This window comes from Ylistrum balloti, unplaced genomic scaffold (assembly GCF_031769215.1).
Source record: "Ylistrum balloti isolate Yb309-2 unplaced genomic scaffold, AGI_CSIRO_Ybal_v1 Utg369646, whole genome shotgun sequence".
Taxonomy (NCBI): Eukaryota; Metazoa; Mollusca; class Bivalvia; order Pectinida; family Pectinidae; genus Ylistrum; species Ylistrum balloti.
Genome location: NW_026781904.1, coordinates 1221816 through 1237110, shown reverse-complemented (window position 1 = coordinate 1237110; position 15295 = coordinate 1221816). Strand labels below are relative to the sequence as shown.

General features: G+C 36.1%; 1 protein-coding gene across 1 annotated transcript; it reads left to right on the top strand.

Annotated features, from left to right (window-relative positions):
• Positions 1-1486: 1486 nt before the first annotated feature.
• On the top strand, positions 1487-10962 carry LOC132555041 (sulfotransferase 1B1-like). The gene is made up of 5 exons (XM_060219384.1): positions 1487-1655; positions 7673-7987; positions 9125-9228; positions 9794-10022; positions 10841-10962. The coding sequence occupies exons 1-5, from the start codon at positions 1487-1489 to the stop codon at positions 10960-10962; spliced, it is 939 nt and encodes a 312-aa protein (XP_060075367.1).
• The last annotated feature ends 4333 nt before the right edge of the window (positions 10963-15295 follow it).

Sequence of the window (15295 nt, the reverse complement as noted above, 5' to 3'; positions counted from 1 at the left end):
TTTAAATCAGATATTTTTTTAAGATGAAGTTCGTTTGAATGTTGTTTACCAGTGGTTACGTTGTTTGCATGAGTGATCTTGAAAATAATAAACGACAAGACGCACTTTAAACTCTAGACATTGATATCGTGACGTCGTCTTTAGACATAACGAAAAAATAGGTCACATTCTCACCTTAATATTAAGCCTGCGCAGTGTACCGTTGAATCACTACGAAACCAGTGTGTGAATAAAATCAGCAGATAAAAGGCGTCTCAGGCCGTAAACATTCACGTTGTTAGATCTGGTGAGTAAATAATTCATTTTTCGTGTTTCTTAATCATTCGGTTTCACTTAATATATTTTCTTTAAAATTGTGATGTCACTCATCTTTTTTTTTTTTGTATGTTGTACTTTAAATGTGCTTGTCTAGCATTACCTATGGCTTTACTGAATGTTAACTAAGGTTGTCTTTTGAATGACCCATTTACTGGACTGAAACTGAGACCGACTGATGAAACTGACAGAATGCAGGTATGGCTTTGACAGTTAGCAGTAACCTGCAACTATGGCAGGAAATTCCCCTATAATGCTCTTTCATGCATGGACCTGAAAAAAAATAAAATAGAGAATATGCAGCCAACTTTAAAATAGCCGATTAAATCCAGTTTAATTTGAAAACGCATCAGAAACAGAATTATATATATATGGTAAATGTTTTTAAGCGCTAGATGACACAAAGCTATTTATGTATTGACAGCTAATTCTAAATGAGAATAAGTTGCCATGAATAATCTTAATACATATGTGTATCTACTTGAATATTCTAGTCGCATTACTTACCGTGTGAATTATAACGATAGGCAAATTCTTAAGGTATGCTTATGATCTTGATGTAATCGTGATTCATCTATACACACATGGAGCTATCACAATGTTTCTGGGGATGAGAGTTTGTATGATATATTACAACTAGTAAAGGGGGCACATGACATACCAGAGAAAAATTCATCGCCCTCGGAAAAAAACGCCCTCATCCCCCAGAAAATTGTTACAGGCCCCCGTGTGTATACAGGCATCATGACGGTCAGCTCTAAGCTCTGAGTCCATATCTCCTCTTTGGTCGATAGCGTTTACAAAGACCACGGTTATTTTAAAAATAAAAGTGTTTTATATTAACAAAATGGCAGGTTATATTTTTTAAGTAATTGTGTAACATGTATGAGAGAGAAGAGATTTCGGCCCTAACGAGCCTCTGTCGTTTTTTGTCTAGCAAAATTGTTCACTTTCCAGCTTATCTCAATTGAAAATTGAATCTAACAGTAATGTAACTTTGAGCAAATAAATGCAATCTTGCACCTCGCCGATTCGGCTTACTTTAACGATTCTCGGGAATCGGTATTAGTACACGCCAGGGTTCTGCGGGACCACGAAAATTTGAACCGTCAACAATTACTACTGTTACAGTATGTCATACGATTTACATAGCTCTTTGTTATACACAGCAATGGAGGTCGTCGGCGTGACGCTAGGAGATGTGACAGTGGAACATAAACTATTTGATGGCGTTAACTTCCCAATCCTTTGTCCTGGAAATGTATCAGATCATCTAGAGAAGATCAGAAAATTGAAATACAAGGAAAGCGATGTATTCATCATGTCCTACCCAAGAAGTGGTAACGTATATAATTTTCTTTGAATTTGAGTTATTTTTATTGGATTTATTCAAAATATCTCGGATAAATTTTAGTTTCAGTGTTTTTGGGTCAAGGTCACTTTTAGTAGCTTCCTTCCTTTAGAGATTCTCATCAAACTCCACACACGTATAAAACATCAAATAAAGATCGAAGTTCAGGTTTGTTGGGTGAAAGTCAGTGTAACTATCTTTGAAAAAATGTAAATCATTTCAGAGTACTAACTTGTGTTGCCAGTAGGGCACTTGCATTTTTTCAGCAACACTCGGTATGCTTAGCATGTACTTCAAAAATACTCCACTGTATAGGAGCCTTCAAATCAAACTTCCCTGTAAAGGATCCGACAAATAAAACTCCACTATAAAGGAGCCTTCAAAAAACTTCCCTGTATTGGAGCTGTCAGAAAACTCCTCTGTATAGGAGCCAACACAGTTACGGACGAACAATATCCATTGTAGAACGCCCGACAAATAAGAGATAGTCAACGTTTTCACAATAATAGCCATGACATTGTGAATTTATGTGTTGTCGGCGTATGGAGGTTATGATAATGTCTCTAGTTCTACCAATTATAATGTTATCGAGGGAAATATACTGACGTCAATAGTTGACCAGAGCGGTCCATAACCCATACTATCATCACCAGCGTTTGACCGATGACCGGTCAGCAACTGCCTACGACCGGACCACTCCTTAAGCTTGCTTGAAACTCGGTATGCTATCGGTCATGAAAAAAACAAAGGTTTCCAATAGAAAAGTGGTATATCGCTTCTTCTGTCGAACGATAAATTGCAGACAGGCGTATTCCAGGTAATTCACAGTGTCGCAAGAGGGTTGTTTCTATTACAAACAATAATTACGAAAGGACAGACATAAATGTATTTGAAGTGAAGTTAGAATACATAAACATATTGACAGTATGTTTCAAACAGATTATAGAATGAAAATATGCCGCTATGGTAGGCGCGATCGTTAGCTCAGCTAAATGCTTGCATCGGCGACGCAGCTGGAACCAGCTTAAAGAGTGAGTGTTAAAACCTAAAGACTGACAAGAGCTCACCAGAGACAAATATCTGCATCACAACAGCAATTGATGTCCTTATCCTGGCGTGTTACATTGCTTCGGCACGAAAAGGGACAGATAAAGGAAACCAGGTCACGCGTATAAGTGAAAAACAAGTACAGTGAGTATTGCGAAAGAAATACATGTCTTCTCCTTACCCCAGAATTTATTATGCTGTAATGATATATTAAAATGGTGCTGTATAGTGTTAATTTGGAAAAGAAAGATATCAATTAATTAATTGATTTTGATTTTACTGAAATTGCTTTATCCTCACCTATGAGTGAAGTTTTGTAAGTGTGTGAGGTTTGATAAAAATCCTATGAGGAATGAAGCTGCTAGAGCGCTGATAACGATTATCTAAAAATAGAAATGTTGACTTTGACCCCTACCGTACAATCCGTTTTACATCTTTTTCTTTTTGTCTGGTTGGTTGGTTTACTTTTAGACAATGGCATTATTATAAGGGGTGACTGACACGTACACTCAAGCTAGGCTAAAACGACTCTCAAGGTGGAGAAAAGTAATCTTTATACAAAAGTAATCTATATGCAAAAGTAATCTATATACAAAAGTTGGCTTTTTACAAAAGTAGTCTTTACATGCAGATTCAATTAGTGGCCTTTACAGACAGGTGACTTTTGTATTAAAGTTGCCTTTTACACAAGTTGGACTGTATTAAGGACGTAGAATACAGTTGTGCATCATGTTGTAAGTGTGAATTATTATGGAGAGAGAGAGAGAGAGAGAGAGAGAGAGAGAGAGAGAGAGAGAGAGAGAGAGAGAGAGAGAGAGAGAGAGGAGGAAATAAGAACAGAACATACGGGTTTTCTGTTGCTATACAAGTAATTAACATTATAGATGTGTGTGTGGACATATGTTTCTGCTTTGTATGTCATTATACGCTTTGTGTGTGGATGACATTATACTAAGATCGGGACATCATGCATTATCACTATCATTTGGATGTATTGACTGTGTTCACCCAACACTACACATTCCTGTGTTTTTGCTCTGAGACATTTTTGCAAGTGTGTAACTGTGAAAGAAATGTGTGATTTAAATGACTACTGAAGCAAAATTGGACAATTCCATAATAGTGTTGCGCACAAATCTATGAAGCTAAGGTACAGTATGGGGAAATCAAGTGTCACGCCTGAACCGTCACTTGGTAAATCTATATTTACCTGTATACTACTGGGGTTACCTTGGCTATTGTGTATTGTGAATGCCCCTGCGGTACCCCACTGTCCATCTGTAGTGATATGTTTTTACCTACACAAACTTATGTGCAATGCTTCGCTGATGATCTGTTTACTTGAAACACTCTTGCACATATTTTCAATGGCAATTCCCAGAACTTCTTTGATTGCACATTGCCAGCTGTTCTCCGATTTTTATCGTGGAATATAAGGACCATGTACAATAAAATGCCTGAACTTTCTTATCATGTAACAAGCAACAACTTTGATGTTGTTTGTCTTTAAGAGACTTGGTTAAATTCTCAAATTAGTAATGCAGAAATATCCATTAAAGGTCTAACGCTGGAACGTTCCGACAGGTCTGATGGTCAGCGCCGTGGTGGTGTTGCTACCTATGTAAAGTCTGCCATCCCATTCGTTAGGAGACATGACATTGAAACTCCTGACATGGAAACTGTCTGTCTCGAGATGAAGTTCAAAAACTCCAAACCACTACTTAAAGCAAATATTTATAGGCCACCAGCATCTCCTGTTTCATGGATGGAGAACTTTTAGTTGTTTCTTGATAAATTATTTGACTTAAATCTTGACGTAATAATCGTGGAGGATTTGAACATTGACCTTTTAAATTGACCTTATAGCAAATGTTTATAGGCCACCAGCATCTCCTGTTTCATGGATGGAGAACTCTGAGTTGTTTCTTGATCAATTATTTGACTTAAATCTTGACGTAATAATCGTGGGGGATTTCAACATTGACCTTTTAAAGACCAATCAAACGACTGATATCACTTCCGCCCACAATTTATCTCCGATGGTAAAAGATCCTACTAGGGTCTTTGAATCAGAAACCTTACTTGACCATGTGTATACATCGTCACCAGAGTTCATTCGAGTCACACATGTAATACAAAATGGGCTAAGTGATCATTTCCCCATTTGTTTCGTCCACAAACGGAGTTTTGTTTCCAAATTCTCCCATGCAGACATCCGTTACAGATCATTCAAGGGTTTCGACGAGGAGGTTTTTCTCTCTGACATCGCATCAGCCCCATGGACAGTCATTGAAATGTTTGAAGATGTAGACGATGCTCTCTATGCGTGGACTAAATTATTTATTGACATTCTTGACCAACACGAACCTAATCGCACGCGTCGAGTTTAGAAACCTACCCAGCCTGAATGAATGACTGATGAAATAATCCAAGGTATGCCGTTTAAAGGCCGCTCGTGACATGGCAAAGTACCGTGTTCAACGTAACAGGGTTACATCTATAATTCAGGAGATAAAATCCACATATTATCAATCTGTCTTCGAAAGTAACCTAGACAATCCCAGTAAACTAAGGAAATTTGAAAGGGATCTTGCTCCAAAAAAGAATATTTCAACACCAGGCATGGTCCTAAACGGAAATTATGAAACATTTGACAAATGTGAAAGAGCTGAAACTTTTAACTATTTTTTCTCTACTATTGCTAGTAAATTAACAGAGTCACTTTCGAAAGTTTCGTCAAAGTTTGTGAAACTTACTGAGTTTGTGAAAGAAAAACTTGATAATGACTGCATATTTTCTATCCCACTAATTACTGATAAATTTGTCCAAAACTTTCTTATTGGTCTTGACGAGCATAAGTCCGTTGGTCTTGATGGAATTAATTTAAAAGTACTCAAATTATCATATGCTCATGTTTCTAGGTCTCTTACATATATTTGTAACCTGAGTATAAAGTCTGGTAAGTTCCCTAGTGATTGGAAACTTGCAAAAGTTTTACCAGTTCATAAAAGTGGATCTAAATCAGATGTGTCCAAGTTTAGACCCATATCTGTCTTAAATGCATTATCTAAGATTCCTGAGAGGAATGTGCACTGTGAATTATACAAATGTCTATGTACAAATAACCTGTTGGTGTCCTTTCAATTTGGTTTTAGAAAATATCACTCCTGTGAAACTGCCTTATTGAATATTGTTAACTCATGGACACAGGAAGTTGATCAAGGTAATATAAATGGTGTTGAATTTTTAGACTTTAGAAAAGCGTTTGACTGCGTAGATAATCATGTTTTAATCCAAAAGTTGAAACGCTACCAGTACAATGATTTAGCGGTGAGCTGGTTTAAATCCCATCTCGCCAACAGACTACAAAAAGTAAGTATTTCAGGTGAATTGTCCCAAAGCATGACTATTACTCATGGAGTCCCTCAGGGATCTATATTGGGACCTCTTTTATTTTTAACTTTTATAAATGAGCTTCCCTTAGAAATACAGTATGAAACTGATATGTACGCTGATGACAAAACTCTATCAGCTTCTGATTCTTCTATTTTAAGTGTCCAAAAAAAATTACAATGTGACCTAAATGCAGTCGAAAACTAGTGTACTGAAAATAGAATGATTATTAATGCTGACAAAACAAAGTGTATGGTTATAACCACAAAGCAGAAACATAGTAGAAATGATTATGTCATAGATCTGTCTTTAAACAATACAGAGCTTGACCATGTACAGTCTGCTAAACTGCTGGGTGTAAAAATTGATAGGTGTTTATGTTGGGAAGATCATGTCAACTATGTATTCGGAAAAATAAATAAAGGTTTGTGTGTGTTGAGAAGAATTAAGAAATACCTTCCAAGGAACGCTAGAATCAAATATTTTAATGCATGCGTTTTTCCCCACTTCCTGTATTGTTCAACAATCTGGAACGGATGTTTAAAAAATCTGTCATAAAAGCTTTACAAAGCTCAAAATCAGGCAGCAAGGGTGATTTTAGAAGTACCATATGACACTCCATCTGCTGATTTGTTTTGTGTTTTAAACTGGTTGCCTTTAGCTGATTTTTATCGTTACAGGACAGGTTCAATGGTTCACAAATGTGTCCATCGTCTTGTTCCAGAATATTTATGTAGTTTGTTTAACTTAAAGTCTGATATCCATACCAGATGTACAAGATCAAGCCATAGCAATATTTTACATATTCCTAAACATCGTACCAAGTTTTATGGCAATAATTTTGTAGTTGCAGGAAGCCAACTCTGGAACAATTTGCCGAATAAGATAAGGAAGGCAACACGCTTTGCCTCCTTTAAACGTTCACTCAGCAATCACCTCATGGATCATGGATAAACAGATTTCATAATAAAGTTCTCTAAAGAACTGTTTTAAGTCTATTCAATATATTTTAGCAGATTATTATCCTATTGTTTTACCTATAAAAAATTTAACCCATAATTAACTGTTTATCTTCCAGTGTATTTCTTGTGTCAATTTTGTAAACACACATTTTTATATTATTGATATTTTCCTATGTCATTTTTATTTTTCTTTGCTACACTATTATATATATGTATAAGGCTGGAGCTGTTTAAATTGATTTAATATTATGTATGATATTTATGCATCCTGTGATATTCCAATCCAAATTGTTGTCTGTGATATCTTGCTTTCTTACTACAGGCTTACTGTGTATATACAATATGTAACTTTTAACTAACACACAAATACTGTATTTTACTAACAGGAGGACCATATGGAAGATTAGCCGTTGACTAAATATGTAATTCTCAGAAAATAAAGTTTATTGTTATAAATATTATTAACCCCTTGTTATTAAAAAACATGCAAACATTTCGGAAAATACACATATTTTGAAAATCATATGTTATCAAACAGAAAAAAATATCACAGTAACAGGTGCTGTTTTAATGAATTAATAAATATTTTGGTATTTCTCCTTAGGGACACATTGGGTGAGAGAAATCGTCGCCATGTTGTTGAAAGGAAAAGCGGAATACATCGTTAACGATAATATCGATTTTCCGTTAGAACTTTTGGATATCGACACTATCGAGAGGGAAGCATCTCCAAGAATATTCTATTCTCATATGCCGTTTCGATTTCTACCACAGGACCATATAGAACGAAATGGAAAAGTGATCGGATGTTTCCGTAACCCGAAGGATGTGATTACGTCATCGTTTCATTTCCTTAATAACCTTATTACCAGTAATCTCAACTGGGATGCTTTCTGTGATGCGGCGTTGAATGGAAACGGTAAATCACACCTTAGAAAAGGTTTTGACGTGTTTTTTTTTTTTTTTTTTTATAGATGAACTAAAACTAGGACAGTATTGTTTTGAAATCAACCAAATAATATTTTGAACATTTTCTTCATGATGGTAATGTTAATAAACAAGTAGTTCTTATAAAACAACCAGTAGAAGATTAGAGTGTCACGTTTCTAAGAGGTCTTTCATGCCTTTATGGTTTATAATATGTTTACCATTTCGTCACACTATTTTCGACCCAACTGTACATTGGATAATAGTATAGCCGAAAAAGTTGGTCGATTCCTTACCATCTCGTACAATAAATACGTCATTGCTAATACGCTCCACATTGGTCATTTGTCTGATAAAGGTGACCGTGTAGTCATGGAAACGTCACACTTAAATTTTCTACTGGTTGTGTTATATGATGAAGGTGACCGTAAAGTCATCGAAACGTCACACTTAAATCTTCTACTGGTTGTGTTATAAGATGGAGGTGACCATGTAGTCATCGAAATGTCACACTTAAATTTTCTACTGGTTGTGTTAAAAGATGAAGGTGACAGTGTACTCATCGAAACGTTACACCCTAATCTTCTACTGGTTCTGTTATAAGATGAAGGTGACCGTGTAGTCATCGAAACGTCACACTTAAATCTTCTACTGGTTGTGTTATAAGATGAAGGTGACCGTGGAGTCATCGAAACGTCACTCTAATCTTCTACTGGTTGTGTTATAAGATGAAGGTGACCGTGAAGTCATCTAAACGTCACACTTAAATCTTCTACTGATTGTGTTATATGATGAAGGTGACCGTATAGTCATCGAAACGTTACACTCCAATCTTCTACTGGTTTTGTTTCCGCCAGAAATACTTATCTTCTATCTAACTTGCTATGTTATGTAATGCTAACGACCGGAGGAAGATCTGGAACACTATGACGTCACAGTTGATATTTGTTTCATTCAATGTTTGTCCTTCGTCTCAACTTGGTGGTATGGAAGTGAAAATATAGTATAATTATCTTTGTTCAAAGTAAAAGATGTATAAATTCTCCTTATTCTCATGATGAATCGGCGTTGTTCAACTGCTGAAAATTAAAGAAATATTGTCTTAAACTCGCATATTTTTCGTTTATAGTCACTTACGGAAGCTGGTTTGATTGGCGCGATAATTGGAAGACTACACTGAAACAACACGCAGAAAACCCTCCACTTACAGTCACCTACGAGGACACCAGTAAGGTGATTTGTTTATTGTTCGGTTACATCCCCTCATCTGAGTTTGAATATAGATGCATGCTGATGAAGATTTTATAAGAGTTTTATAGCTGATATCAATATCTCATTTGGCAATATCTCACTTCCTGTGACACTAGGGAATTATCTGCCCATCAAATATCTTATCAAATTCAATTAATGTCATGCTAATTAAATGTTAACCGAGGCAAATATTCAAGGAATTAGAAATTAAAAAAGATATGTAAAGATTAAAGATGTGTCTAGGAAACAATACACCCCGGTTGCAACAAAATTAAAATCACATCGTCAAAAACATTGGCACCATCACAAAGGTCCCAAGGAACACACATGGAAAATATGAAACCCCTACTTTCTACGGTGTTATAGTTATGGGCAAGATTAAAGTTGACATACGAACAGACAGACAAACAGACATTACAAAAACAAAATGCCCCGATCTTCCGATCTGGGGGCATAAAAAAACAATTTTCACGCTAGATAGGAGAGATTTATTGGATAAAAAAATTCTGATGCTGAAATTTAATACCAACCATTATTAATGTTACAGGATCTAAGAAAACAGATAGGCAGAATTGCAGACTATCTAGAGGTGACCTACACAGAGGCTCTAATCAACGACATTGCGCATATGTGTGAGTTCAAAAACATGAAAGCTGCCAAGTCCAGACAGAAGTCCGACATGATGAAGAGAATCGATGATGGAATCCACCAGTTGGATGGCGTCGAACTGGATAACATCAATGAAAATATCGTTCAAAACAGTGTTGTTCGTAAAGGTGATTATTGGCACTGTCCGCACGGACTGTGAATAGATTCTTTGCCACGTCCGTGCTGTCCGTCGCGAAACACTTTGGAACTAGGTTATATGTCTTTGAGGTGGAAAAACAAGCTTTCGATTTTCAAATTCATTCCCCGAGCTAGGTTATCAGGGTGTCAACCCCCAAGAAAGCACTTTTATGGTAACAGATTGTGAATTAAAACACAGATCCTACAGCGGTATTGTACCTCATTCACATTGGAAATATTTCCCGTAATCGGCAACGTTCGGCACTTTACGTAAACGAGAATTCGTAATATGTTGTATTGCGCACCACGTTTGATATTTTCATCCAACTTTGATTTTCCCAAGTCATTGTCTAGATTTTGAACTCCGAGGTTAGTTTGTTAGCATCACAAGGACGAAACGATATTGTGTATTATTATCCGTAATTCAAAATGTGCAAAGCCCTTGGGTGTCTTTGAAATTGAGGGGATTTAACTCTGCTTGTAGACATAAGTAAAAGATGTTGGTCGTATCTCCGTAATTTACATATTAATTCATATACATGTACTTTACACTATTTCAAAATTAACCTGCGCTGAAGGTTGTAAAATGTATTGAATAATGGGGTTGATGTACCGCCCCTTCTAAACTGGAAAATATTTGCTACCTTTTCCCTCTGTCGCGTCCGTAAAAAAACCGCTTTGTTATGGTCACTTTTCTTTATCTTATTTGTCTATAAAGAACTTATATATTTACTTGTATTTTTTCTAATACATTTTAATTATAATATGTCATCGTTTTCTAACAAATATAATATTTGCTACATTTTAGGGATCGTAGGGGACTGGAAAAGTATATTTACATCGGACCAGATAGAAAAGTTTAACGCAATGTATCGCCACAGGTCCATTCCGGATCACCAGTTGGAATTCAAAGAATACTTGGAGGACTGATTACCATTATTGTCTTTGGTTTAAACAATATTTTATTTTCAGATTTTCATTTACAACATGCACAAATTATAAAATTGAAAATGGATCTGGCAACAAGATTATGAATAATAATAAGCCATCTTGTCTTTATCATTTGGAGGAATGCCAGTTTGGGCCTTCTGGTGGCCATGACGAATACTTTTTATTTTTTGTCTATTAAAAACTTGAGGTCAGGCGGTAATGACATGACATTAATCTAAGGTCAGCTCAAGGCTGTTCAGTTGTTATAGGGGGGACGAGTGGGGGATCAAATTCATAATTATTGCAATAATTATCAAACTGAAATATTTATTTTTTAGTTTTTTTCTCTTAAATATCATTTGATGATATATTTCAAAACCTTCATTAGACAAAATGTGTTGTATTTTTGTTTACGGTTAGTAAGGGGAATGGTGGTGTTGGGATATTCATTTAGGAGTCACTGTCGCTGTCACAATCTGACCAGTTCTACACCGTCATTGCGTCATCAACACAACTCAGGAAACTTGAGGAGGCAGTTGTTTGTGCAGTATCAGACTGGTTTCGGTCATAAGAAAGATACCATAGGACAGATGCAATGTGGGCACAGCAGTCGACCACTCTGGCACCAACCTTACACTGACAATACCAGCCTGATATTGGGGTCAGTCCATTAGAATATTCAATCCAAAGATTGTACACCTTCGAAGCACTTGTCGTGAACGAATCTGAACTTTGATCAAGTCAGGTTTCTCCCTGCATAGCATAAGTTCATACTGACCATCTTCAGCTAAGTGCTCGTTGGTGTAGGATTTTGCCTGTTTCAGCTGATATACCCCCATGGTAAGATCTCTCAACTCTGGTTCTGATAACTTTGGGAAATCAGGCAAACTGGCCTCATCAAGCTTTACCCAAATAGACCGCTTCCTCGTTAACCCTTCTGCCTCAATAAGAGATTGACGTTTGTTAGGTGTTTTGGACAATGTCATCATTCTCTCGGCAATTACAATGTCATTGGGAGAATTCGAAGCAAGTGGAGGGCGAAAGGCATTGCAAATTGCACAAACAATTCGTACAAAATCTCCTACAACGTGAATTTGTGTGTTTGGCAGTACATGTCCCAACGTCTTCCACCGCTTAATCCGTCCATTGGCTGACTCAACAACCCACCTTACTTTTGTAACAAGACGGGATTCATTTGCTTCTTTGACGGTATGCTGCTTCTGACCCTTCGGTAGAAAAAATGGCATTTCTGTTTTGATACCAGAATCCCTCAAAAAATCTGTCACATCTCTAAAGCCTCTTGTCAACAACAAGGACATCATCATCTTGAAACCAATCATTGATGTTCTCAGTGTTAGTTTTGAGCATGTGCTTTGTGATATTGGCATAATTGTTTCGACCATCTGCTAAATACGGACCAAGAACAGACAAGATATAACCATCAGAAGCTACAAGACACATTGGCTTCAAGAGAGGACGTCCCTTGTGCGTTGAGAAAGAGCGACGTTGGAATGTGTAATTACTGGATTTTTCAACATAAATATAAGTGCCATCAGCAACAACCACAGCGACATCCTCACCTGAGGCAAACATTGTCTTTGCAAACATTGTAGTATGGTTTTGGATAACTTGTTCTCTTGTGATTTGATGCAGGCCAATGTGGGAAGGAACAAAGTGATTCAGTAATGCTTTTCGAGCAGAGTGTATACATTTTCCACACGTTCGCTTTGTCATATTGAACAAAGTAGCTAAAATTGCTAAGGACATGCCCGTTTTCAACTTTACAAGAAGAACAGCTAATGCAGTCCTTGCACTTCTATTTAGTGAAGAGTACAGAGATGTGTTAACTGACTGTAAAAGCTCGGAAAACTGATATTTATAAAGTCCTGTGAGTCGATAATAATCTTGATCAGTTAATCCATCAGGTGAATCAAAGTCCAAACAGCTTTTTCTAGAAGCCAGTGATCTCAGTGAAAGCAGGATTTCTGATATTTCAGATGAATCCAGTTCCGAGTCTTCACTGGTAGGAGTGAGTGACTGAAAAACATCGGAATGAATATCACCATCCACTATATGAGAAGCATAGCACCTAGATGTGTTTGGAATCAAGACATCTGTCTTAATGAAAATCTTAACTCTTATTTCCGTGCATGGTTTCACCATTTTACTTTTTTCATCTCTGGACTTTCCACAAACGAAACATCGCGATTCAGTAAACGTAGCTCATGAAATGTCAAGTTTGATTTTTTAGAGTCAGGTGTCTCATTCTGATGGTCTAAACCACTGTTAGAATGCTCTACTGGTTCATGGTATTTGTAGAATCTCCCTCTGCATTTCTTACATACAGGGTCACCTAAACATAAATCTTTATTGATGTTATCTTTCAAGAAAGACAGAACATCTGCCTGATTCAGACAATATATTCTGACTTTATAATCTGCTTTGCAGCAAGCACACTGCTTGTGTACTGGCATTTTACAAAAATAACAAAAAGTTAATAATAACTAAACAAAATACTATAATACTATTATATATATGTCACGCTTGTATGAATGCAATTGTATCTAACGGTTTAGTTATACACAAGATATGTGCCTAAGTCAATGCATGTACGAAATGCACAGAACAAAGTATACTTATATATCTGGATATACCATGTGTTACATACACTGCATTGTAGATTACTGAAGTTTGCTAGTGTTTGAAACAAGACCATTAACATCAGGGAGGTGTCATGATGTCATACTATTTAATGTTAAAGCTCTAGTGTCAAACCATCTTATGTTAAAGCTCAATAATACAACTAATGCACGGAAGAATTATTATACTGTGAAATTTATTTGAAATAATTTTTCATACAGTATAATTCAGTATTCATTTTCATTAACCGGAATAAGATAGTGACTGGTGCTCTTGCACTTTAAATCGTAACTAGTCCATTTAAATGGCATGCCCTGACAGTAACTTCTTCATTGCTCTAATTCATGCAAAAATATTTCAAATAAATACACTGCACGTGATAAACGTATTGTTTATAGATGCATTAAGACAAAAAACGGTGCTCAAGTGTGACTTAATTAGTAATTAGGGCACTTAATTACTTTTCAACAATGGCATATGTTTTAGTCATTTATTCTAATGAAGGTTTTGAAATATATCATCAAATGACATTTAAGAGAAAAAAATACTAAAAAAAATATTTTAGTTTGATAATTATTGCAATAATTATGAATTTGATCCCCCACTCATCCCCTATAACAACTGAACAGCCTTGAGCTGACCTTAGATTAATGTCATATCATTACCGCCTGACCTCAAGTTTTTAATAGACAAAAAATAAAAAGTATTCGTCATGGCCACCAGAAGGCCCAAACTGGCACTCCTCCTTTATATTTTATCATATTCAGAGCATATTTTTACTAACGTATCACTCTATACATATAGTGCAATAAGAAATTCTAACATTTTATACAGAATAGAGAATTATTTGAAATCTGCATGTTTTAAATAATTTATTTTATTCTGATAATTTTATAACATTTATATTCTATAATTTTCTTCTAATAAAATCATACCAAAACACTTTAATCTCAAATCATAACACTTTATTTTCTTACCATAACACTTTCTTCTAATCAAGATTTTTTATTGACGAAATTGTTAAGTATTTTGTTTATTGTATTTTTACTGCTGTGTAATTTTGTATCAGTTTTTTTTATTGGTCAATTTACAAGATGAAATGTGTCCTTTGTTTTCATTGGCTGAGGACTGCAGATATAACTCTTTTGTCCCGTGGATATTTCTTGATATTTCAATAATAAAACTGTTTTAAATATTTCTTCTCTCGGTGTTATCATTTATTAACACGTTCATTCAAAGGAGTCGTTTTCTAAGTTCTAAGTATTATTTTAAGGGTGTTTTTTTCCGAAACAAAACACTGGGAACTTATACATTTCAGACGTAACACGGCAACGGGAACTTGTACACTTCAGACATAACACAACACCGGCACATATACACTTCAGATATAACACAACACCGGCACATGTACACTTCAGATATAACACAACACCGGGCACATGTACACTTCAGACATAACACAACACCGGGCACATGTACACTTCAGACATAACACAACACCGGGCACATGTACACTTCAGACATAACACCACACCGGGCACATGTACACTTCAGACATAACACAACACCGGGCACATGTACACTTCAGACATAACACAACACCGGGCACATGTACACTTCAGACATAACACAACACCGGCACATGTACATTTCAGATATAACACAACACCAGGCACATGTACACTTCAGACAT